This window comes from Rhinichthys klamathensis, unplaced genomic scaffold (assembly GCF_029890125.1).
Source record: "Rhinichthys klamathensis goyatoka isolate OS25496 unplaced genomic scaffold, OSU_Roscu_1.1 h1tg000065l_1, whole genome shotgun sequence".
Classification (NCBI taxonomy): domain Eukaryota; kingdom Metazoa; phylum Chordata; class Actinopteri; order Cypriniformes; family Leuciscidae; genus Rhinichthys; species Rhinichthys klamathensis.
Genome location: NW_026606608.1, coordinates 1,004,195 through 1,029,384, shown reverse-complemented (window position 1 = coordinate 1,029,384; position 25,190 = coordinate 1,004,195). Strand labels below are relative to the sequence as shown.

At 40.8% G+C, this 25,190-nt stretch overlaps 1 protein-coding gene across 1 annotated transcript in view; it reads right to left on the bottom strand.

The window, feature by feature from the left end:
* Positions 1-24,085, bottom strand: part of pcyt2 (phosphate cytidylyltransferase 2, ethanolamine) — a 47,358-nt gene extending 23,273 nt beyond the window's left edge. Inside the window, exons 1-3 of the mRNA XM_056249968.1 lie at positions 23,720-24,085; positions 9,960-10,048; positions 4,797-4,958 (exon numbers count right to left, since the gene is read on the bottom strand). Of these exons, the coding sequence (XP_056105943.1) occupies positions 4,797-4,958; positions 9,960-10,048; positions 23,720-23,793 (325 nt within the window). The 5' untranslated portion in view covers positions 23,794-24,085. The remainder of the gene's footprint in view (positions 1-4,796; positions 4,959-9,959; positions 10,049-23,719) is intronic.
* Positions 24,086-25,190: the final 1,105 nt, after the last annotated feature.

Below are 25,190 nucleotides of genomic sequence, written 5' to 3'. Positions count from 1 at the left end.
GGCTGATCTAACCGGGAGGCCTCACGAGAGGCCTACGACCGTCTGACCAGACTCAGGAAGCCGCATGCTCATAGAGACCCTCAGTGAGGGGAGCACAAGGTCTGCCTGGTAGGCACACCAGGCTGTAGGCAGGAAAGGTTCCAGGAGGGAACAAATAGCAGAGAATAAACACTTTAGCGAGCCAGGGCGCAAGCTCGCCCTCAGCAGCTGCCTATTAAGGCTAGCTGAAACTGATAGCAAGAGGCCACTAGCTTCATAAACCCAGCACCATTAGAGAAACATTACAGGGAGGCCCGGAGAGGCCTACTACCTGATAACCCCAGTATGTGGGGTGCTCCACCTTCAGGGAGGCCCAGAGTGGCCTACTACCTGATAACCACAGTATGTGGGGAGCTCACCTTCAGGGAGGCCTGGTGAGGCCTGCTACCTTACAACCACAGTATGTGGGGAGCTCACCTTCAGGGAGGCCTGGTGAGGCCTGCTACCTTACAACCACAGTATGTGGGGAGCTCACCTTCAGGGAGGCCTGGTAAGGCCTACTACCTGATAGCAACAGTATGTGGTCACCCACAGGGAGGCCTAGAGAGGCCTACTATCTGATAACCACAGTATGTGGGAACTCACCTTCAGGGAGGCCCGGTGAGGCCTGCTACCCTACAACCACAGTATGTGGGGAGCTCACCTTCAGGGAGGCCCGGTGAGGCCTGCTACCTTACAACCACAGTATGTGGGGAGCTCACCTTCAGGGAGGCCTGGTGAGGCCTGCTACCTTACAACCACAGTATGTGGGGAGCTCACCTTCAGGGAGGCCTGGTGAGGCCTACTACCTGATTGCTACAGTCTGTGGGAACTCACCTTCAGGGAGGCCTGGTAAGGCCTACTACCTGATAGCAACAGTATGTGGTCACCTACAGGGAGGCCTAGAGAGGCCTACTACCTGATAGCGATAGTACGTGGGGAACTCACCCTCAGGGAGGCCTGGTGAGGCCTGCTACCTGATAATCACAGCATGTGGGAACTCGTTTTCAGGGAGGCCTAGTGAGGCCTACTACCTGACAGCCATAATATCTGGGAGCTTTTTTCTGCTACCCGATAGTAAGCCAGGCTAGCTGTCCAGTTGCCCGTCCTTGGGCTTGTCTCTTCAGGGAGGCCTGGTGAGGCCTACTACCTGATAACCATCTTAAGTGGGAATTCACCTTCAGGGAAGCCTGAGGGGCCTACCACCTGATAGCAACTGGTAGCTGAGTCCGGGTGACAGTTCCAAGGTGGCCTGCTAAGGCCAGCCAGCTGGGGACTCGCCTATCAGGGAGCCCTGGTTGGGCCTACTAGCTGACAGCAAGTCAATTCTGCTACAAAGGAACACTGTTGGGAACCATACCACACCAATGGAACTATTGGGCCCATCCACAGGAGGCCTAGTACGGCTAGCTACCTGTAGCAGCTATAAAGTATGTCCCACAATGTTGGGACTCACCTCAGAGGAAGCCTGTTTAAGGCCTACTACCCACCGGTGAGTCAACTGCCCGAACCACCAAAGCCAACTATTTCTCTCGAGAAGTGGCCTACAGCGCCCTATTGGGGGCTGCCCATACAAGGAGGCCTGCTGAGGCCTACTACCTGATGGCGCAGCCTTCGTTGGCAGAAAAGCTGTTTACACAGCGCCTACAGCATCCTGGTGCCTAATCACATTGCCCATGGCAGTGTACTCAGCATAGAGAGCTAATACCCTTAGAACAAGGGGAGTACAACATACGTCACTCTGCCTCAGTGGAGGCCCCAGTTAGTCAGGGCCTACCATCTATGCATGGGCGTCAGCACAGGGCAATGCTCTGGCTTCAGGGGAGCGAACTTCGACCAAAGAAGAAGTGAAGGCTTACTTCATACTCGACCCGAGCCATAGTAGTGCGAGGTAGGATAAAAACAGAACTGGGAGTGAAGTGCTCAGACCTACCCTGAATCACAGGGGAATACTCACACCTCACCCTGAGTTTACCAGGGTGCCGGCCTGCCAGCGGCTCTAGGGGTAACAGAAAAACATCTGTGCCCAACCTAGGGGAGTGGGGCTTGAATGAAAGCCAACCACCTACAACCCACAGCCTGAGCAGTAGCTCAGCAAGGTATTAGTGAAGCCCACACTGGCGGCCTAAATCCGTAAGCCAGTTCTGCACGGCAGGGTCGGGCAGGAGACTCAGTCTTCTTTGTGAAGCGAAAGACGGCCTAACCCTGCTCAAAAGGACTTATATACCACGGAGGCCTAACTGAGGCCTACCATGTCCTTATAAACCATCCTCTGCACCACGCTGCATTACTCTAGTCACCCCAGAATGCAGAGAAGGGGGCGGGCCTTGGCCTAACGACTCCCATGGGAGGAGGCTGATTATACAGGGATGCCAAAAACCTACATTCACAAAGTGAAGGGTCAGAGGAAGAAATGCTAATTTTAGCAGAACGCCTCTAATATCCCTGGCACAGCCTAGGCCAGCTACAGAGGCGGCCCTGGTGAGGGCCAACCTGTAAGCATAGATCTATCTGAGGGCTCAGAGGAGCCACAGCCTACTAAAGAATATAGTCTGTATTATTCCATACAAAGGGCTGCAGAACGCTCAACCTAATGAAAACTCAACAGAGCTCAAGGGGCGAAATACTCAGAAAAGTCAAAACGGTCCCATGGGCCGGACATAAGATCTATCTGAAGCTCTAGCGTCAGTCAACACTCTAAGTAAAACATTCTATCAGAGAGAGACCAACTACTCTACCCTGAGGTGGCTAATAGCCCGAAGGCTAACATAGTTATCGTTCTGGCCACCTAACGGGGAACTTCAGGGCCCTGATAATCCAAAAAAGTTCTCTTACCTTATTACCTTGACATGGCCCCATAACTCTATACAGGGAACGAGGTCTGTAAAGAGAAACATATTATTTTTTAATCACAAAAAATACTCTTCGAAAGACCAGCAGCTCACCTGCGGCGTGCGAAGTGAAGACTCACCAGACAGTTCTTCATGAACATGGGGTCTACCACCTTTACATGCCTGAAAGAGGCACTCTCACTAACCAAGCCGAGGCGGGCCATCAGAACATTGTTCTAACCATGAGCCCAGCCTCAGGCCTGATGTAAGAAGCGCCTGGGGAGTCGGGGAAGAGAGGAAAGGGCTAAGATATAATCACGCCCTCAGGGAAGATGATCCATGACCAACGCAACGTGCGTTTGTGCCGGATCACCTCCCTCAGATCCCTCTTCTTGCGGGAGTCGCGCCTCCTCTGCGACCTACTACTCCACGGAGGAGGCGCACGAGAGATGACACTGGCTCTCTGGCCTTATCTAAGGTCCTCGGACCATGATAGGCCAGGCCCTCCCATCTGTCTGGGCGTGGACACGGATCTCAGCGGTATGTATGTCCTGGATACAGCTGAGCGCGCCTTCGCCTCTCTGAACTTTCCAACCACCGCCAACACGGAGGTGCCGAAAAGCTCAGAGGGCGAAACCAGCGAATCGAGGAGAAAGCCTTTCTCTTTCTTCCCGATGTCGGCCAGGTTCAACCACAAATGTCTCTCCGTGGCCAGTATCGTCGCCATCCCGGAGAGCTATATCTATATATATATATATATATACACACATTTTTTCATTTGCGGCGCAGCTCAGTAACCGCCTCAGGGGCCCCACCCCCTGGTCGAGATCCCCCAGCAGATTGGCCTGGTGTACCTGCAACACCGCCATGATGTGCAGGCTAGCACCGGCCTGACCCGCTGACGTGTATGCTCTACCATTCAACTGGCAGGGTTTGAGCTCTCAGTGTCGATTGTTTTCCCATCGACGCATACCCACGCTCTCCTATCCTCTCAACATCAGCGAGACTAGCCTGCTGATGTTGGTGGACACAGGCAGAGTATGGGTTCTTCCATGTCCTCTCGATCTCAGTATGAGATCGGGAAGAAATGAAAGGCTCACCTGAGCTGGTGGTTCTATGACCGGGGAAAAACCGCTCTCATCGCGAGCGATTTCTCCCCCAACGAGCAGCCACGGCAGCTGCAGCCTGTCCGCGGCGCGTTCTATAATACCACCAGCTCAGCATACACGGGGCAGGGTAGCTGAGAAGATACAGGAAAATATCTTATTATTACAACCCTCATCAGCCATCTCCTGTTTGTCCGGGAGAGCGCTTGCTGCCGGACTAAGTTTTCCTTTTTTTTTTTTTTTTTTACTTCATCCAAATGCAGCTTCTCGTCAGCCGCCGCTTCGTCTGAGAGGATTACACCCCTCTCAAGGCGATCGGCGAGCTTCATCTGTGACATCCAGACGCTGAACCCTCTTCTCTCGAGAAGAGGGACCGGCGCGATCACAATTTGTACAGGCAGTTCCCTCGAGAACTGCCTGTGCGCGTCTCCCTTCCCAGACAGAAAAATGCACAGTTCGCGTGTGTCACCCGGCTTCAGATATCTTGAGCACGGGTCTGCACACTTCTGAAAGCATTTCATAATTACCTGATTTTCAAAGCAGTTACAGACAAAACAGTCCCTGAAGACGATGAGATGATTTGTCATGTTTGCAAGGCGCCCTTATATACTTCCAGGTCGCACGTTAATCATTCACGCTAATGATTCACGGGCTGTCGCCGGTCAATGTGATTGACGTGATTTGATAGTGATTTCAGACACCTGTCACGCCTGAGGCGTTCCCCCATAGCGTCGAATGACGAATGACGTATTGTTGAGTTCCCTTCGAAAGGGAACAAACATTACTGACTTCATCAACACTTTAGCACAGGTTATTATGGTTATTATACTTAAGCTCTGACCTCCATGAACACAGAAATCACATGTATATTTGTCCAGAGTCTCGAGCGTGGTCACGTATGGAGCTCCTTCCACGATCTCATCCACCCACTTGATGGCTCGCACCATCTTATATCTCTCCGCCTGAGTGAACACTGGAGGACCTTTGTGCTTAGAGATCTCATCTTCACACAGAGAGAGAGAGAGAGAGAGAGAGAGAGAGAGAGAGTTTACATCTCGCAATTCTGAGTATATTTCTATATTTATATCATGTAATTCTGACTTTATATCACGCAATTGCGACTTTATATCATGCAATTCTGACTTTATAACACAATTGCAAATTTATATCACGCAATTCTGACTTTATAACACGCAATTGCCACTTTATATCATGCAATCTTGACTTTATAACACTAAATTGCGACTTTATATCATGCAATTCTGACTTTATAACACACATTTGCGACTAAATCAGGCTTTATTAAAGCCTGCGACTTTATATCACGCAATTCTGACTTTATATCATGCAATTCTGACTTTATAACACTCAATTGCGACTTTATATCACGCAATTCTGACTTTGTAACACAATTGTGACTTTATATCACGCAATTCTGACTTTATATCATGCAATTCTGACTTTATAACACTCAATTGCGACTTTATATCACGCAATTCTGACTTTGTAACACAATTGTGACTTTATATCACGCAATTCTGACTTTATAACACGCACTTGCGACTTTATATCACGCAATTCTGCCTTTATAACACGCAATTGCGTTTATAACACGCAAATTCTGACTATAACACGCAATTCTGACTTTATAACATGCACTTGCGACTTTATATCACGCAATTCTGACTTTATAACACGCAATTGCGTTTATAACACGCAAATTCTGACTATTGCACGCAATTCTGACTTTATAACACGCACTTGCGACTTTATATCAGGCAATTCTGACTTTATAACACGCAATTGCGACTTTATATCACGCAATTCTGACTTTGTAAAACGCAATTGCGACTTTATATCATGCAATTCTGACTTTATAACACAATTGCGACTATATCACGCAATTCTGACATAACACGCAATTGAGACTTTAAATCATGCAATTATGAATTTATGACACAATTGCGACTTTATATCATGCAATTATGACTTTATAACTCGCAATTCTGACTTTATATCACGCAATTCTGACTTTATAGCGCAATTGCGACTTTATATCATGCAATTCTGACTTTATATCACGCAATTCTGACTTTATAGCGCAATTGCGACTTTATATCATGCAATTCTGACTTTATATCACGCAATTCTGACTTTATAGCGCAATTGCGACTTTATATAATGCAATTCTGACTTTATATCAGACAATTGCGACTTTATATCATGCAATTCTGACTTTATAACATAATTACGACTTTATATCACGCAATTCTGACTTCATAACACACAATTGCGACTATATAACGCAATTCTGACTATAACACGCAATTCTGACTATATCATGCAATTCTGACTTTATAACCCACAATTGCGACTTTATATCACGCAATTCTGACTTTGTAACACAATTGTGACTTTATATCACGCAATTCTGACTTTATAACGCAATTGCGACTTTATATCACGCAATTCTGACTTATAACACGCAATTGCGTTTATTTCACGCAATTGCGACTTTATATCATGCAATTCTGACTTTATAACACTCAGTTGCGACTTTATATCAAGCAATTCTGACTTTATAACACAATTGTGACTTTATATCACGCAATTCTGCCTTTATAACACGCAATTGCGTTTATAACACGCAAATTCTGACTATAACACGCAATTCTGACTATAACACGCACTTGCGACTTTATATCACGCAATTCTGCCTTTATAACACGCAATTGCGTTTATAACACGCAAATTCTGACTATAACACGCAATTCTGACTTTATAACACGCACTTGCGACTTTATATTACGCAATTCTGACTTTATAACACAATTGCGACTTTATATCACGCAATTCTGACTTTATAACACAATTGCGACTTTATAACACGCAATTCTGACTTTATAACACAATTGCGACTATATCATGCAATTCTGACTTTATATCATGCAATTCTGACTTTATAACACAATTGCGACTATATCATGCAATTCTGACTTTTAACACAATTGGGACTTTATATCACGCAATTCTGACTTTATAACACAACTGCGACTTTATATCACGCAATTCTGACTTAATAACACAATTGCGATTATATCATGCAATTCTGACTTTTAACACAATTGCGACTTTATTTCACGCAATTCTGACTTTATAAACACAATTGCGACTTTATATCACGCAATTCTGACATTATAACACGCAATGCGAATTTTTATCATGCAATTCTATTTATCAAACATTGAACTAATGGGGTTATTGGGTCAGGTTGAAAGCTTAAAGTCTAAAACTAAAAGTCTTAAACTAAAGTCTAAATTTGAAACTAAAAGTCTAAGTAAAGGCTGGGTTTGAAATGGCTGGTGCGCAGAGGCACCTTATGGACAGCAGAGGGTGCTCCCAGTGCTAAGGAGCACACTGGCAGAGCGTTCTCTTCAAAGTGAAAGTTGTCGTGCTCTGCCATCCACGTTGGCTGCCATATTAACAATGGCAAAGCCAGAGCTAGCATCTTTGTTGAACAGGTGCTGGACGTTTTGGACAAAGAAAAGGCTTCCAGTAACGGTGGAGAGGCTTCTTCCTCGACCAACACCTTTCCCTCGTCCATTTTACCAACACAGAACGTGCTTTCTCGTCGTCAGACTGATAGCACTCCTTTCACTGGTGACTTTGTGTGTGAGGCCACATAAAGTTATCACATTTTAAAGTACAGTCCTCCAGCCCTGCTCCAGCCCTGCTCACTCGCTCTGTTTGGTTTCATTACAGTGTGCTCCTTGGGAGCCCCCTCTGCTGTCCATAAGGTGCCTCTGCGCACCAGCCATTTCCAAACCCAGCCTCCAGTATTTGGGCCACGCCTCCTTATTTGCATACACTCCTCAATCCTCAAATGCCCAATCCTAAATACCAAATTCCCAATCCTAAATCCCTAAATGCCCAATCCTAAATCCTAAATGGCTAAATGACCAAATGCCCAATCCTAAATACAAAATGCCCTATCCTAAATACCAAATTCATTTTCAACTTAGACTTTTAGTTTCAAATTTAGACTTTTAGTTTTCGTTTAAGACCTTTAGTTTTAGACTTCTAGTTTTCAATCTGACCCAATAATCTCTCCATACTAATGAACAACAGCTGACTTGCTGAAGAAGAAGACTGTCATTTCAGTTCTTTTGCGGCTGTGATTACAGTAATAGTATTTTTAATGTTGTTCACACTGACACTGCATGACACTGAGATCAGTATAAACACTTGCTGTTGGTGTATTAAAACTGAAGTATGTCTGCTTGTGTTGAAACATGTTTAACTCATCCCAGTGAGCTGAACTGCAGGAATGACTGCAATGACAAAGCAGGACTATCATTATGTCACACTGTGTTAAGTGTGTGTGTGTGTGTGTGTGTGTGCTTTTGTTTTTGTGATATACACTCAAAAAAATGATATGTTGGCTTTACTTAACTTTTTTATGTAAACAGGTTCCACCGGTTCCACATAACTATGTTTCGTTAAACAAACATAATATGTTCATGTAACTTCAACATCATGGAATTTGGTCATTTTAAGCGACCCAATTAAACTCTGAGCTAATGAGTTAATTAAGTGAATAATTGAGTGATGATTGAGCATTATTGAAGACACCTGATGTTAACAAGCAGAATCTCTGAAGGAGAAAACCGGAATGTTTAAGTCACCATTATTGAGATAAGTGTGTGTTTTAGTTGGGCTCTTGACCATTAACTTATTAACTTTAGATTTTGTTTGGTTGCTGTACATGAGTTATAACAGTCGGATGAACAATAAACAAAGATCATGTGATGGTGTTGGGTGTGTTTTAACATAATCATTATTTCACAATCATTTGACCTGAGTCACTGAACTTATATTGAACCCAATTTCTGAGTTAAGTTTACCTTACTGTCATTGTAGAGCATACTATTTTTAGACTTTCCAATGAAATTCAAATGATCAAATCAAGAAATAAAAAATATCCTGAGTAGGCACACACAGACATCAAGAATCAGCACATGAATCTCAGCAATGGTGACAAACAGATCATAAGCTCATTATTTATTCATGCAGCAATGCATGATGGGAGCCATGAATGAGTTTTGATTGGTGGCACCCAGAATGCACTGCAACATGCTTTATAATTGTCACCATTGTTGAGATTCACAGGCTGATTCTTGATGTCTGTGTGTGCCTACTCAAAATGTTTTTTTTAGGAAGTGTCTTTTTTATTTATTGATTTGATCATTTAAATTTCATTGAAAAGTCTAAAAATAGTATGCTCTACAATGACAGTGCTGCTATTATTCGTAAGGTAAACTTAACTCAGAAATTCGGTTTAATATAAGTTCAGTGACTCAGGTCAAATGATTGTGAAATTATGATTATGTTAAAACACAACCAACACCATCAGATGACCTTTGTTTATTGTTCATCCGGCTGTTATAACTCATGTACAGCAACCAAACAAAATCTAAAGTTAATAAGTTAATGGTCAAGAGCCCAACTAAAATAAATACTTATCTCCATAATGGCATAACTCTTTAGCTCAGAGTTTAATTGGGTCGCTTAAAATGACCAAATTCCATGATGTTGAAGTTACATGAACATATTATGTTTGTTTAACGAAACATAGTTATGTGGAACCGGTGGAACCTGTTTACATAAAAAAGTTAAGTAAAGCCAACATATAATTTTTTTGAGTGTATGAGGACACAAATGTGTATAATGATATGCATATTACACTGGTATTACAACTTACACGTGATATATGAGGACATTGCATGAGTTCTCATATTTCAAATAGCTTAAAAAACATAAAAAACAATGTGTTTTTTTAATGTAAAAATGCAGCATGTCTCCTGTGATGGGTAGGTTTAGGGATAGGGGCCGTGTAGGGGGATAGAATATACAGTTTGTCCAGTATAAAAGTCATTACGCCTATGGAATGTCCTCATATATCACAAAAACACAGCTGTGTGTGTGTGTGTGTGTGTGTCCTCACCGTCAGTGTGCACTCCAACAATGAGGTAGTCCCCCATAGCCTTGGCTTGTCGAAGTTGGTTGGAATGACCATAATGGACCATGTCATAGCTAAGAAGAAGGGAAGATGAATGAAGACAGATGTTAAGGAGGCTAGAAAGGTGGTAGCATTTGACCCAAGCCAAACACTCTGTTGATATACATCTTGGGTGTGTGGAAACCTTATGATTAAAATCATTTTGATATCCACAAATAAATAGTTTACAGTAGAAAGCGAATGAAAAACAAATCTACAAATAAATTATGCTACAGCTTATACTCTATATCTATCTATCTATCTATCTATCTATCTATCTATCTATCTATCTATCTATCTATCTATCTATCTATCTATCTATCTATCTATCTATCTATCTATCTATCTATCTATCTGTCTAACACTTGATGGCTGCTCTGTTAAGTCTTCGTCGTCGGTTAGGAACCTGGGTGTGCTCTTTGTTACCAACCTTTCTTTTGAAAGTCACGTGTCTAGTTTCTGTAAAACCGCATTTTTCCATCTTAAAAATATATCTAAAATACGCCATATGCTCTCATTGGGAAATGCGGAACAATTAGTTAATGCGTTCATGACATCAAGACTAGATTATTGTAATGCTCTACTGGGTGGTTGCCCTGCACGCTTAATAAACAAACTACAGCTAGTTCAAAACGCAGCAGCTCAAGTTCTTACCAGAACCAGGAAGTATGACCATATTAGCCCGGTTCTGTCAACACTGTATTGGCTGCCTATTAAACATCGTATACATTTTAAAATATTGTTGATTACTTACAAAGCACTAAATGGTTTAGCTCCGCAGTACTTGAGTGAGCTTTTAAAGCATGAGGGACCTTCACTTCTTTTGCAATCTCAAAATTCCAGCCAGTTGATAATACCTAGAATATCTAAATCGACTGCTGGCGGTAGATCCTTTTCCTATTTAGCACCAAAACTTTGGAACAGTCTTCCTACCATTGTCCGGGAAGCAGACACACTCTGTCAGTTCAAAGCTAGACTAAAAACACATCTCTTTGACCTAGCATACATTCTATAATTCAATGTTAGGCTGCATAGATTAGGTCAGCCGGAACTGGGAACACTTCCCTTAAATCTTGATGTACTTGTTACATCATATGAAGAATGGCATCTACGCTAACTTTAGTGTCTTTGTTTATCCCAAGGTTTTCCCGCAGCCTGCCGGATCCAGGCCGTATCCAGATCTGACGAAGGAGCTTTGCCTGGACCCGATGACAATGCAGTGCTGAAGTGCCAACTTGTCTCTCCCTATGGAGGATCTCTTTCCCACTCTACAGATAAAGCGTTGTGAATTTCGGTTCGCGTACCCAGAAGTGTATCAAAATTTATAGGCAAGACAAGTAGTTTGTTTAGGCATGGGTTGTATGGAATTACAAACCTGCGCACATATTTTCAAAAGCACATAACTATAGAATCAATTCTTAATGTGCATGTGAACGCCATCAGCGTTAATCAAAGGTTCGCGTTTAAAGTCTGTTTAGAGAGAACGGTGTCGTCTTAGCGGGCCCTAATTTAATAACAAATGATCATTTCGACAGAGGTGAATCAATCAAAACTAACTTTAGCTGGAAATAACATTATTCAAGAACCGCTAAAAAGCCAAAACAATCTCTGTTACCTTAAATTATATGTTTATCTCTGTAAAGCTGCTTTAAAACAATCTACATTGTTAAAAGCGCTATATAAATGAAGATGACTTGACTTGACTTTTTATGTGATACCATATAAAATATAACAATTATGTTATATTTATATAAAGATCTTTTTCATAAACACAAACTGCCCTCCACCCAGTGCTATTCTATCCAGAGTTACATTTTAACACACATTGTGTGTTAAAAATCTAAACAACATGTGTCAAAATACCATCAACAAATGCTGTGTGTTGTTTTTTAACACATCTCTTTTTAGAGTGTGACTTCAGCCACAGTCTCCGATGAACTGAAGATAAAATACAATAACTCTATCAAGATCTGATTAAACAACTCCACAAACAGCATTACCAGCTTCACTTATTACTAACCAGACTAACTTTATGTCTGTCAGACGTCTCAGAAGCTCTTATTGAGAATTAACAGAGGTTTAGATGGTCATTATTTCGTGTGACGTTGCCATTATGGTGATCAGTGTTTGCTTTAGTTGGGCTCTTGACCCTTGACTTTTTAGACATTATATTTTCTCTGTCTGCTGTACCTGTTTGTAAGACTCATTTGTTATGGCAGGAAAAGACAAAAGAGAAAACATCTAGGTGATGTTGGTTTGTTATTGATGAGAACAACTTAATTATCTAATAGATTCAGTATTCAATCTTTGTTGTTATTAATTTATATTTAAATTATTGTAGCACTGTGATTATATAGTATGAGATCCAGCAGTGTCAGGATAATTTATGAATGGTTTTGAATGCATAATAAGACACAAACATTTGAACCACTGCGAGATTTAGACACAAAGAGATATCAAGAAACAGCGTATGAATCTCAACAATGGTGATGATCAAAAGCTTCATGCTGCAATGCATGCTGGGTATCTAGTCTTTGTGCACTTTGACCTCACATTGTGGCCATAGTATGAGCAGACAGGGGGTGCTTCTCAATTCTTATTTGTGCATCCTCGTTTCCTTTCCTCGCTTCCTTTCCTCGCGTCTCACCTCCACCCCCTGCAGGATGCGAGGGAAGGCTGCAAGGAAAGAAAATGAGGACAGAGGAATCGAATGAAAGTTTTTTTTATACTTTGGAACACTTGATCACTCGAGCGTCACTTCACTGCGTCATCAGCAGCGCTCAAAAGGATCTGCCCTTATGTTGTTGAAGTTTGGTTATTTAAGAAATTAGTAATAAATAATAATAAAGCAAGATACCCTGTTGAAATATGTGAGATGTGTGGTTTATATAAACAGCAAAGGTAAAGTATAAATTAAAATGATTGTGACCGACGTGAAGGGGGAGGAGAATTTATACGTGTGTCACGTTTAGTTTATAAAACACTTCCGCAAAGCATACAACTGTGCATCCTCGCTCATAGCTCCTCTGGAAGCCTCCTCACTCCTCGATTCTCGCCTCCTCGCGGTGCAATTAGAGAATTGAGATGTCCTTCAAGATGGCTGAGCTCGATCGGTTTCCGGGTCATAGGATGGAGGACGGAGGATCGAGGAGACGAGGAGGGATATTGAGAAGCACCCAGTGAGTGCGCTGTGAGCAGAGGTGGGTAATCCAGGGGTCAAAGAGTAAAAGTCCTGCCATATGTTTATTCCACCCATGAACTCAGTCAGCTGATTTCACTAATTAGTTCTATCTTCTGACTGAATTAGCAAACCAGGTGATTAGAACAAAACACTGAGGAGGACTTTTACTTTCTGAACCTGGACTTTACACCTCCGCATAGCAATGCCACATGTCAGCCAAGAGCAAAGAAATAAACCAGAACTGGACCTTATCGTAGGCAAAACTTCTGTGTATATTAAACATGGAGTAATTTCAGCCACAGCCTTAGATGAAATCAGCTGAAGAGAAAAGAAGACATTAAATCTGTGAAGATCTCAGCAGAGGAGGATTAAACAACTCCACAAACAGCATTACCAGCTTCACTTATTACTAACCAGACTGACTTTATTTCTGTCAGACGTCTACAAAAGTTTTATTGAGAATTAGCAGGGGTTTAACTCTATGTTTCATTGAAGTCACCATAACAGTGATCAGTGTTCCATTAGTTGGGCTCTAAACTCTTATTATATTCATGTGCTGATTGTTGATATCTGTGTGTCAACATAGGATTTTTTTATTTATTTTATGTTAAAAGATTTAAACAGATTGTTGTATTGCTGTAGTAGCACAGGGTTTGTGATGTGAATATATTAGTGGAAGAACATAATTGTTAGATTAAAATATGTGATAAACTGATAAAGTGAGGTATGTAACTTTCAATTCAAAGAACCAAACAATGGGTTTTGTTTTCAAGATAACTTTAATCACTGTTTTGTCTCACACGTGTCGAATGGAAGGTGCACATTTCATTGCGACTCATGTTTGTCGGTCTTAGCCTTTTGTGCCTGTAAAAAGGTGAATGTAAATTATACAAATAATGATCTGTTTGTTAATGGTGAACCTTTGTCTTACCTTCTTCCTGGAACTTCCTAGGAGGGGCTCGCGAACAGGAAGCCTGACTTATACCTTCCCAAAGGAGGAGGAGTTCAAGTATTGAGAATGTTGAATGTTATTACATTGAATTTATGTCTTTTAAGATTCTCGTTGGTTTTCATGATGAAAATTTAGCTTGATAAAGAAGATGCTAATATTCATGCTTGAATGTTGATGTTAAATATGATCTCATAAATAGGCAATGTAGATTGTATTTGAGACAGCCTTGCCATTGGTATGTTTGAATTTGAGGGGAGGAGCCTCAACTATAAAGAGTCTAATTGTTTGGACAAAAAGAAAAAGAGAATGAAGGGTGACTGTTGGGCCAGTAGCCAACGTGTTTGATGTTTCTCATGTAAATATTATTTTGTTATGTTCTTTTTCCTTTACTTTTGTTTGTACTTTGTTTTTCCTGTATTGGAATGTTGGTGGATGGAACCCTGTTACACTGTTTGGAGCATACCCTGACAAGAAAATTAAATCACCTTTAAGAGACTTCAGAGTTTTTACTTTTTCTTGCTGCCTGGCTAGCCACAGCTAAGACCATCTTTACCACAAAATACCTCAGTGAATCAGTCTGTTTCATGATGATTATAAATCCACCAACAGATAACAATCATCACCTGATCTCATTTTACTTTAGCTTTCTTTGCTGCAGCAAATGTGTTTGAAACTGTCACAGCAGACAAAAAGACAAAATCTTAAGAGTTAAGAGCCCAACTAATGGAAACACTAATCACTGTTATGGTGACTTCAAATGAAACACATAGAGTTAAACCCCTGTTAATTCTCAATAAAACTTTTGTAGACATCTGACAGAAATAAAGTCAGTCTGGTTAAGTGAAGCTGGTAATGCTGTTTGTGGAGTTGTTTATTCCTCTTCTGCTGAGATCTCCACAGATTTAATGTCTTCTTTTCTCTTCAGTTGATTTCATCTAAGGCTGTGGCTGAAATTACTCCATATTTAATATACACAGATTTTTTTTTGGCTATGATAAGGTCAAGTTCTGGTTTATTTCTTTGCTCTTGGCTGACATGAGCTATGCAGAGGTGTAAAGTCCAGGTTCAGAAAGTAAAAGTCCTCCTCAATATTTTGTTCCAATCAGCTGGATTTGCTAATTCAGACAGGAGATAGAACTAATTAGTGAAATCAGCTGACTGAGTTCATGGGTGGAATAAACATATGGCAGGACTTTTACTCGTTGACCCCTGGATTACCCACCTCTGGCTGTGAGGTTACACTTTTAGCTCACTGTGAACTCAGATTGTGATCATATCACGAGTATCCTGGGAGCTCATGGTGAGATCACCGTGAGAACAAATAGTTATTTCTATGGACTTATTTATACTCTGTGCTTTGACTATTTATTATTTTGATGCCATTGAAAGTGGTGTGCATTGAAAGAGAAGTAAAATAAGATTGTTAGTATATACTATGTTGATGTGAACGACTGCCAACGTCGGCCTGGCTCTGCTGTATCTTCAGGATCACAGCAGCACTGGCCATGAGCATCAAATATTTACTACTGAAACTGGTTTGCCATTTTCCGGCATCCAAACTGCAACTGAGCTCTGCGTGTCTGACCAGGGAGAATGCCATCACAGCAGCAGAGTGTGCAAGCACTATGAATTTGATGTATTTTTTACAGTATTATAGTAATGGGAGTCTAATGAGGATCATAAAGTGCAACAATCAGATTATGGTAATGTAAAGGGGGGCGGGTGAACTGTTTTCCTGTTCAAATCTTTCAATCTCAAAGGTCTTAAAATACATTCAATACATTTGCTTGTTTTAACTTTGGAGATGTTTTAATGTATCTGCCTCATTTTGAGATTCTCAGCAGAGCACATGCTGATGAAAGATTTAGTGATTGATTGACCAGCGTCAGCTGACCATGTCATGTGGTTAATGCACATTACGACATGCTTGCTTATTCTTCAGAGGTCAATCAAACCCATTGACACAGCTGTTAAAAGATAACTAGACAGCCCTTCATTTTACCTTAATCACATAACATGATATTTATAGTTGTCTTCCAGAAGGGTTTCTCTGCCCATCTCACTGTCTTTGTGCTGACTAAGTGCTGACCATTGTTTAACACGGGCTTAATGTGTTCTTGAGCGTCAAACATTACGTGATCTTGCTCTCTGTCCTGGTCACGATATGGCAGGGAGGGGTTAATGACATTTTACCATGAATGGAGTTCAAGCAGACATCCTGACAATTCAGGGTTGGTGATGCACTTTTTTTGTATTGTAAAAAGCGCTTTATAAATAAATGTGACTTGACATGACTTGACTTATACTTTGCTCACAACAACATTTATCTATAGTGAAAGACGAGTCACGATAAAAGAGCTCAAAGACAAGAGTAAAAAGCTAAAACGCATGGTTACGATTGCATTTTTTTGTCACATTTGCTTTCGTTAACACTCGGTTAGGTTTAGGCTTAAGTGTAGTGTAAGTGTGTGTTATTTTAAAATAGTGCATTACGATAGCGCCACGCACTCCACATTTCAGCTCAGACCTCAACATTTATGGACTCACATGTGAGCTTCGTTGAGGATTCAGAGTACATTTAAAAAAAATGCTTGCAGCGTTTATTTCTTCAGACAACTTGGTGGCCTTGGAGTTAGTCAGCATATTTTAGAACTTCTGTACAAATCTATTGTAGAGAGTGTATTACCTTTTCATCTCCCAGCCTGATCACTTAAACTGCAGATCTAAGTACAACTCTGAAAGGGGAAAGAAGGAGGCCAGGATTATTCTTGCCGATAGTTATCACTCTCTTTAGTCAGTTTGAGTCCTTGAAATCAGGTAGCCGCTTATAGAATCCCTCTAGCGAATGAAAATGTGTTTTATTCCAAATGCTATAAAATTCTCAACTCCGCAAGTGATCGATAAACCAATGACAGTGGCATGAACTGTATTTTTATATCTATGTAATGTGAATCTGTCTGTGCTTTTTGTTCTCGGTTTTGATCTTTTTTTCTACACTACTCCCTGTATAGTTATTTGATGTTGGTGAGCCAAAGACAATTTTCCACCTCAGTGGACAAGAAATACAATACAATATATTATATACAATACAATAAATGGTTAGATTTTTTAAAATGGTTATCATACAAGAAAAAACACCATATGATTTTCCATTCACGGCACGCTTTGTTTCTTTAGCAGAGCATCATTGCATTGCATGTAATCGTGCTCTCATCTCCTGATTTATCAGTCTGTCAGTCTTGTAATTTGGTTACTCTGTGTTACTCCTTCCTCCGGACCAGTTACTCCATCGGATCCCTTTCCTCGCCTGAACGCCCGGACATCGAGACTGTCCATCTCGGTGTTGACCCCTGGCTTCGTCTCGGGTTCTGGCTCTCAGATTGAAACAAGTGTAGGGTTTTTTAGAGTGTAGGAGTTGCCAGTAGAGGCTTGTGATGCACTGAGGAGAGTCTTTCAGCAGAGGAAGAATGTTTTTGAAATGTTTGACGACGAGCACTTAATCAAACGGTATCGTTTGGACAGAGGATCTTTCATCATCTTTCTCAGCTCTGGTTAATGTTGGGCTGAACCTTTTATAACATGTTTCTGCTGTTCGACTCGTTCTGCAAAAGTAGCGCTTCTTTCTGAATCCATGTTGGCTGATTATATCATAAAATCTAGCTTATATATATAGGCAGGTCAGTTAACAGCACACCGGTTTAAAATTAGTATTCAAGAAATGGTGGAAAACGTGTTTATCTTTAATTTCCAATGTGTACAGCATAATGTATTCTCTTGAAAATTATTTATTATCAAATGTGTGTTGTGTGTTGAGTGTGTTGAATGTCAAATGTGTGTTGAATGTAAACTCCTCTTAGGAATTACTATTGCTTTGTGGCACAGCAAAGCGGTGTGAATCATCTGACTGACACTTAAAGGGATACTCCACCCAAAAATAAAAATTCTGTCATTATTTACTCACCCTCAAGTTGTTGCAAACCTGTATGAGTTTCTTTCTTCTGCTGAACACAAAGGAAGATATTCTGAAGAACGATTGGAACCAAACAGTTGTAAGGGCACCATTGACTTCAATAGTATATATTTTTTCTATATGGAAGTCAATGGTGCCAAACAACTGTTTGGTTCCAATCGGTGAGTAAATGATGACAGAATTTTCATTTTTGGGTGGAGTATCCCTTTAAGATTAAGTCCTACACTTCACTTAAATTACGACTGAGATGCTTGATAACTAACTTTTAAGCGCAGCTTTGAGCCAAGAATTGATTTATTCTTAAGTCAATTCTTAGCAGTGTTCTTTTTGAGTAATTCTCAGAGGCTTGATAAATACGGGCCCTGATCTATCATAACAAACAAGTCTCCGTGGTCGAATCTGAGTAATAATGGTGTAAACCGTCATCCTTATTTGCACCAGAAAACACTTCTATGACTCTATTCTCTAACAGCGAAAGCACTGGCTGCCATGAAACCGGAGTGTCCTGAAAGCAAAGTGACAGAAGCACTACAGGTGTGTCGAGGAAAGAGGCACAGACCTCAGTCTTTGTGAATACTTCACTTTTCTGCTACCACATCACAGAAAGCATATAACAGAAAGCCCTTCTCCTCATTGATCTGTGAGGTTCAGCCACAGATGTTTCTCGGTCACCACTAACAGGGAGACTTCAGATTTCAATAGCAGTCTTTATGAGCTGCATCTCGAAAATCAAATACATGCTATTTGCTATATTAAAGAAAGTTAGTTGTGTGGGTTATTTATTGTTGGGTTAAAGGAGTAGTTCACTTCCAAATTGAAGTGAATTTCCTGATCATTTACTCTCCCCCATGTCATCCAAGATGTTCATGTTGTTTTACAATTTTTTTTTGTAAAAGTTTTTGTTTAAAGGTTTTAAATAATTAAGGTAGATTTTAACTTATCACTATATTTGAGTACCCTTGAAATAAGTAGCCTTGAAATAAAGAAAATAAAATTTTTGTCACAAGGGTACAAATATGTACCCTATGCCAAGGGTACAAAAGCTGTACCCCTAAAGGTACAATTATGTACTTTATTTTCTGAGAGTGTACGCACCAGAATGGCGGTGTTTAAAAATTACCTATCGTACACAAAATTTAAGTCTGTGTATACCAGAGGAACCGGTATACTGTGAGTCACCTTCATTTATATAGCGCTTTTACCAATATGGACCGTTTCAAAGCAGCGTTACAGTGATAATAGGAAATTACAGTAACAGAGATTGTTTGGCTTTACAGCAGCTCTAGAATAAAGTTATTGTCCAGCTAAAGTTAGTTTTGATTGATTCACTTCCGTCGCAAAGATCATTAGTTATTAACTTAGGGGGCGCTTACACGGCACCGTTTTAACAGAAAACGTTTAATGTATTCTGGCCGTTTATTTACATGACAGCAGTGTTTGGGGCTCGAGAACGCAAACCTAGAAGCAGGTTCCAAGGCGCAAGTTTTGATTGTTTGTTAAAAACATTATCATCTCCGTGTAAACTTCAAAAATGTGAATCCGTGAAAACGGCGATACCAACTGGTATACCAACCAGCACAAATCTGTGTCTTTCAAGACTTCAACTTGGTATACCTGCATGTCCACCACATATTATAGCCATTTAGGACTTTAGGACCTCCATGATGAGACAATGATGGAGATGGGAACTGTGAAGTCAGAGATAGCTGGGTTAGTGATGATGTGTGGTGAAAAAAAGGACCATGAGATCTCCTGGTGTTCATCCTGGAAAAGTGTAGTGGGCTATGAGGTGGACCTGTGCTACGGCCGGCCAGAAAGAGTTCATCCAAGAGAGAATCTCACTCTTCATAGCCTCAAGTTCATCATCCAATCCCCAGGACCCTGCAGCTCAGAAATCGCAGAACACAAGCCACGAGGAATGGACAATCGTACTTCTTTTCTCTAAAGGTCTCGAGTGAAGCACTTTCATTTTAAACTCATCACAGTGTGTGCAGTTTAACAAGCGTTAAGCACAGCCTGAGCTTGACCAAAGCCCAAACACTCAATGCATTTACCATGAGGGGCTTTTGCTCACGAGGAAACGGGGACATGGGGGAACACACTTTTGAATCCCATTTTTGTGCATATCCGATTGGGATCCGATGATATTTAGCAAAAAATTACATGAAATGCGATTTTTACAAATCCATTTTGAGCCACATTCATAAGGGGTTTAAAATCCTGCATTTCTGGAAATCCGTTTCAGTCTGACCGCTCTGATCGGATTTCACATGGTTTATGTGAACGTTCTCACGCCTAGTAAAATGTAAACATCACATGTTGTTAAAGGGATACTCCACTTTTTTGGGAAATAGGCTCATTTTACAACTCCCCCAGAGTTAAACTGTTGAGTTTTACCGTTTTTGAATCCATTCAGCCGATCTCCGGTTCTGGCGGTACCACTTTTAGCATAGCTTAGCATACATCATTGAAGTGGACAAGACCATTAGCATTTCTAAAAAAAAAATGACCAAAGAGTTTCGATATTTTTCCTATTTAAAACTTGACTCTTCTGTAGTTACATCGTGCACTAAGACCGACGGAAAATGTAAAGTTGCGATTTTCTAGGCTGATATGGCTAGGAACTATACTCTCATTCCTGCGTAATAATCAAGAAACTTCACTGCCGTACCATGAGTGCAGCAGGCGTAATGATATGACGCAGCGCCTGAAAATAGTTCCGTTGTGTTGACGGAAGGTAGCCTATTTTCAGGCGCTGCGTCATATCATTACGCCTGCTGCACTCATGGTACGGCAGTGAAGTTTCTTGATTATTACGCAGGAATGAGAGTATAGTTCCTAGCCATATCAGCCTAGAAAATCGCAACTTTACATTTTCCGTCGGTCTTAGTGCACGATGTAACTACAGAAGAGTCAAGTTTTAAATAGGAAAAATATCGAAACTCTTTGGTCATTTTTTTTTAGAAATGCTAATGGTCTTGTCCACTCCAATGATGTATGCTAAGCTATGCTAAAAGTGGTACCGCCAGAACCGGAGATCGGCTGAATGGATTCAAAAACGGTAAAACTCAACAGTTTAACTCGGGGGGAGTTGTAAAATGAGCCTATTTCCAAAAAAAGTTGAGTATCCCTTTAAAGGAAACATGCTTTAAAGGCCGCCTGAAATCAGAATGTAGGTTTTTTAGCTTTAGTATGAATATGTTAGCCTTAAGGTTATGAATAAGCTGGTGTGCTCCAAAACAATGACAAAATTCGCATTTAGGAAATATATGCATTCAAAACGTACAAACTCTCACTTCCGCTAAAATGGATCAGGGATTTTTATGACTTCAGCTTCTCATCACATCTTCTGTCCAATCAAATACTCTCTATAATTTGAAGCTCCGCCCCCTATGCTATAAACACCCCCTGGCCGGAGCGAGCGTTGACACACAGAGCAATATGGGTTAGAGTGTGTGTTTGGTTGCTCAAACGCTCCAGTTTTACTCGGTCTAGATGGTTAAGATAGAAATGGCTAGACTTTATTCACACTTCTATTATTGAATCCAGTGTATCATCAGCGCTCGGATTCGCTTCCATGGTGCCGTCAAGTACGACTGCAGTCTGTGAGGGAAACTAAACGCTATTGGTTGTTTGAAAAGGGGGAGGGGCCATTCAATATGTCCCGCCTCAGCTCCTGTTTCAGTGGAAATTACGTCAGCGCATCAAACAAAGCTGCGCTTTCCAAGGAACTTCAGTGGGACTTAAAAAGGATAGTTCACCCAAAAATGAATTTTTGTTTTGTTTTTCCAAACCTGTATAATTTTGTTTGTCCCGTTGAAGAGAGGATATTTTGAAGAATGTGTGACACTGAACAGTTCTGTTGCACCATTGACTTCCATTGTATTGTTTTTTTTTACTACTATGGAAGTCAAGCAAACTTGGTTACAAACTTTCTCCAACATATTCTCTTTTGTTTGAGGCAATGAATCGTGATTTCATTCTGGCTTCAAACAATCGTCACACCTTTAGTTACTGACGCAGCGCCACAGAGAAACAGCATCATGAGGCGAATCTCTGTCTGACTGTGACATTCTCCTATTATGCAGTGAAGGGATCTATGGGAAAAACAGTCAGGTGTGTGTGGGGGGCTGGGGGGGCTGTGTTTACACTGCCTCTCATTGGTGGTTCATTCCACTGTCTAATATTCTGGCATCCCAAACATTCGGCAACATTCGGGGGGAAAAACCATCACACAGGCAGACAGAAATGGCTGGAATTCTGGAAGAGAAAGGCTCAATAATCCTGTTCATCATGCATTGCACATGAATCCAAACACCTCTTTTCAGCCACACACTCTCACGGTTTAATTAATCAGACACAGCCTGCTTTTAGAAAGAAATCATACACTAATATCTCAACTTAGACACCCAAACCAAAAAGCACGTTAGATAGCGAGCTCATTACTCCACGTGTGTGTTATAGAACAAGTAAATCACATGTGTTAGAGGGCATATGTTAGAAATGGCTAGTGTTTTTCAGTGTGCTTAGTGCTACTAATAAGTAAAACTTATTTTCAATATAATCATCACTATTGTTTTTGCTGTTATTGTATAAAGCAGTTATTGTTATTAAAACAAATATGCTAATTTTCTTCTCACTGTATTGGTCTGTTTAGACATGAGTTTGATTTCAGAACAGAGAAAACTCCACTAAAGTCAGCAGAGATTTAGTTCACATAAAATCAAATGTCATGTGAAGACTCCCAATATCATGTTGTATTGGAATCTATTAACCAAAGGGAAATCAACCTTAATAGAATTCGTATATTTAACTGCATGAATATAGCCTACTTAATAGTCATCAACAGCCATTTTTATCCCTCTCAGGGATAAGTAATAGGAGTATCTTAAGAGTATATTAGGGATGCACGATATATCGGCCACCATGTCGATATCAGCCAAATATGTTTTTAATGTTATCGTTATCGGCCCAATAAGAATATTTGCCCGATATATTAAAGCCGATAAATAATGTGTTATTTCCTTCAGCTGAGACACTTCAGATGCGCACAGTTCAATATGATGGATTTGAATTGCTTGAAATATGATTACAATCACTTCAAAAAAGGAAAATACAGTAAAGTGCAACATGTGCAGCGCAAGTCTGTCAAATAGTCTGCATAAAATTATCATGAGAACATTATAATTGTGTGATTGGGACATGGATTTTAATGGTCAGACTTTTGTTTTTGTAATCAGGGCATCAGGCTGTCAAATATTATATTAAAATTTAGATTTAGATTTATCAGCCAATATATCGGTTATCGGCTTTAAAATATAAAGAATGATTAAAAATTAATTATTTAATAATTATTTTGTTATTAGTAGAATAAATGTTAGTAGTAGTAGTGGTAGTAATATAAATGGAAACTTCTTGAGCATTCAATGTTTAAAGACTTTAGATGTGTTGCAGTGTGCAGTGGCTGTCAAATCTACAGTCCGGTCACATTCTCTTATTTCAGTGTGATCAGAGCCGTGGGCTCTGGTGTTTCTCCTGCAGAATCAGATATGTATGCCAGTATATCAGATATGTATGCCAGTATATCGCAGAATCGCACTCACCATCCATCGCACCAGACGCGCACCGCGCGCCTCCTCTTCTCCGGACTGATCACATGATGCCCGTTCTTCATCATCTCATAAAGCTCTGTTCGCAAGCACTAATCAACGGCAAAACACTGATGGTTATCTATATAGGTATTCAGTGTGTGTTACAGGAGCGGGAACCCTCCAGGATAGCCGGCTTCTGCATTAGATGACGGTGACGCGGTAATAAGGGACAACGCCTCCTCGACCGGCCAGCAGAATTACGCATCGCACTACTGTGAAGGCTTTCTCATGAATATTAGCCATGTGAGGTGACGTTTGGCATAATTAATTTGCTGAAAGGCTAGGAGGCGTTCGCGATTGACCGAATACTGCTAGTCATGGCGAGGCTCGTGAATATTAATTTGCGTGCTGCATGCAACGTCAGCACGACCACATGTATATTCATGTCCTTTGCCTTAGCAATAGTAGGGTTTGTGAGTTCGCTTCTTGGGAAGTGGCGTCATATGGCACGGACTCGTACGATAAGCGACATTATACTCTTACATAATCCCAGCTCTCGTGTCATGTGATCAGTTGAAATCCATACTAGCGGACTGTCTCTGCGTCTGGGACACGCGCGTCTCGTTTACCATACAGGATGAGGAACAGTGCACGAGTCGAGTTAATAATTATGATGACGCGAGCCCTACTGTTTTTCAATAATAATGATTATTATTATTATTTAAAAATTTCTTGCACTTTTTTTGGCCTTATCTCTTGAAAATGTGCACACATATTCTGCTATGCTTCTGATCTGTGTTGGTGTTGTTTACATCACCAACATCACCACATTTTTTATTTTAAAGGTGCTGTATGTAAGTTTTTGACTGTACTATTAAAATACCATATGTTTTCAGATATTTAGGAAACATGCTGAGTTTACAAACACTTCTACACCCAGTTATTTAAATTTTATTGAATTTAACAGTTATTGAAAGTGATTTTATTTGCCTGATAACAGCCCTATAGTATTAACTGAATTGATAAGTTACACTTAAGAACTTATTGGCTACGTGATGATGCATATAGCCTACTATTTAAAGCTGCAGTCCGCAGTTTTTCCTCTTTTTTAGCCGTCTCTGTTCGAAATCTGCAATTGCAGTCATTTGCGGAATTATCAACTTTACGTGAGTTGTACTTCGACACGGCACAGCGCGTGTCGAACGACAAACACAATGTTTGAGGAGAGTGTGCGGCTGTCAGTCACTGCGCCGGTGTGGATACTGGCATTCAGAATCACAGATTATTCTTTTTGGAAGTATGACCAACATAATAATTTTCACCAGAAAATGTAATCTGAACAAGTAAGTAACATCCACTTGTGTTCTGGTTCTGACATTGCAGTAAATCGCGCTGATTAAATCTAACAATCGCTTATCATATCATATTAAATTTTACTTTGTTCTCAAATTGTTAATGTTAACAACGTCAGCATTGCGCGACT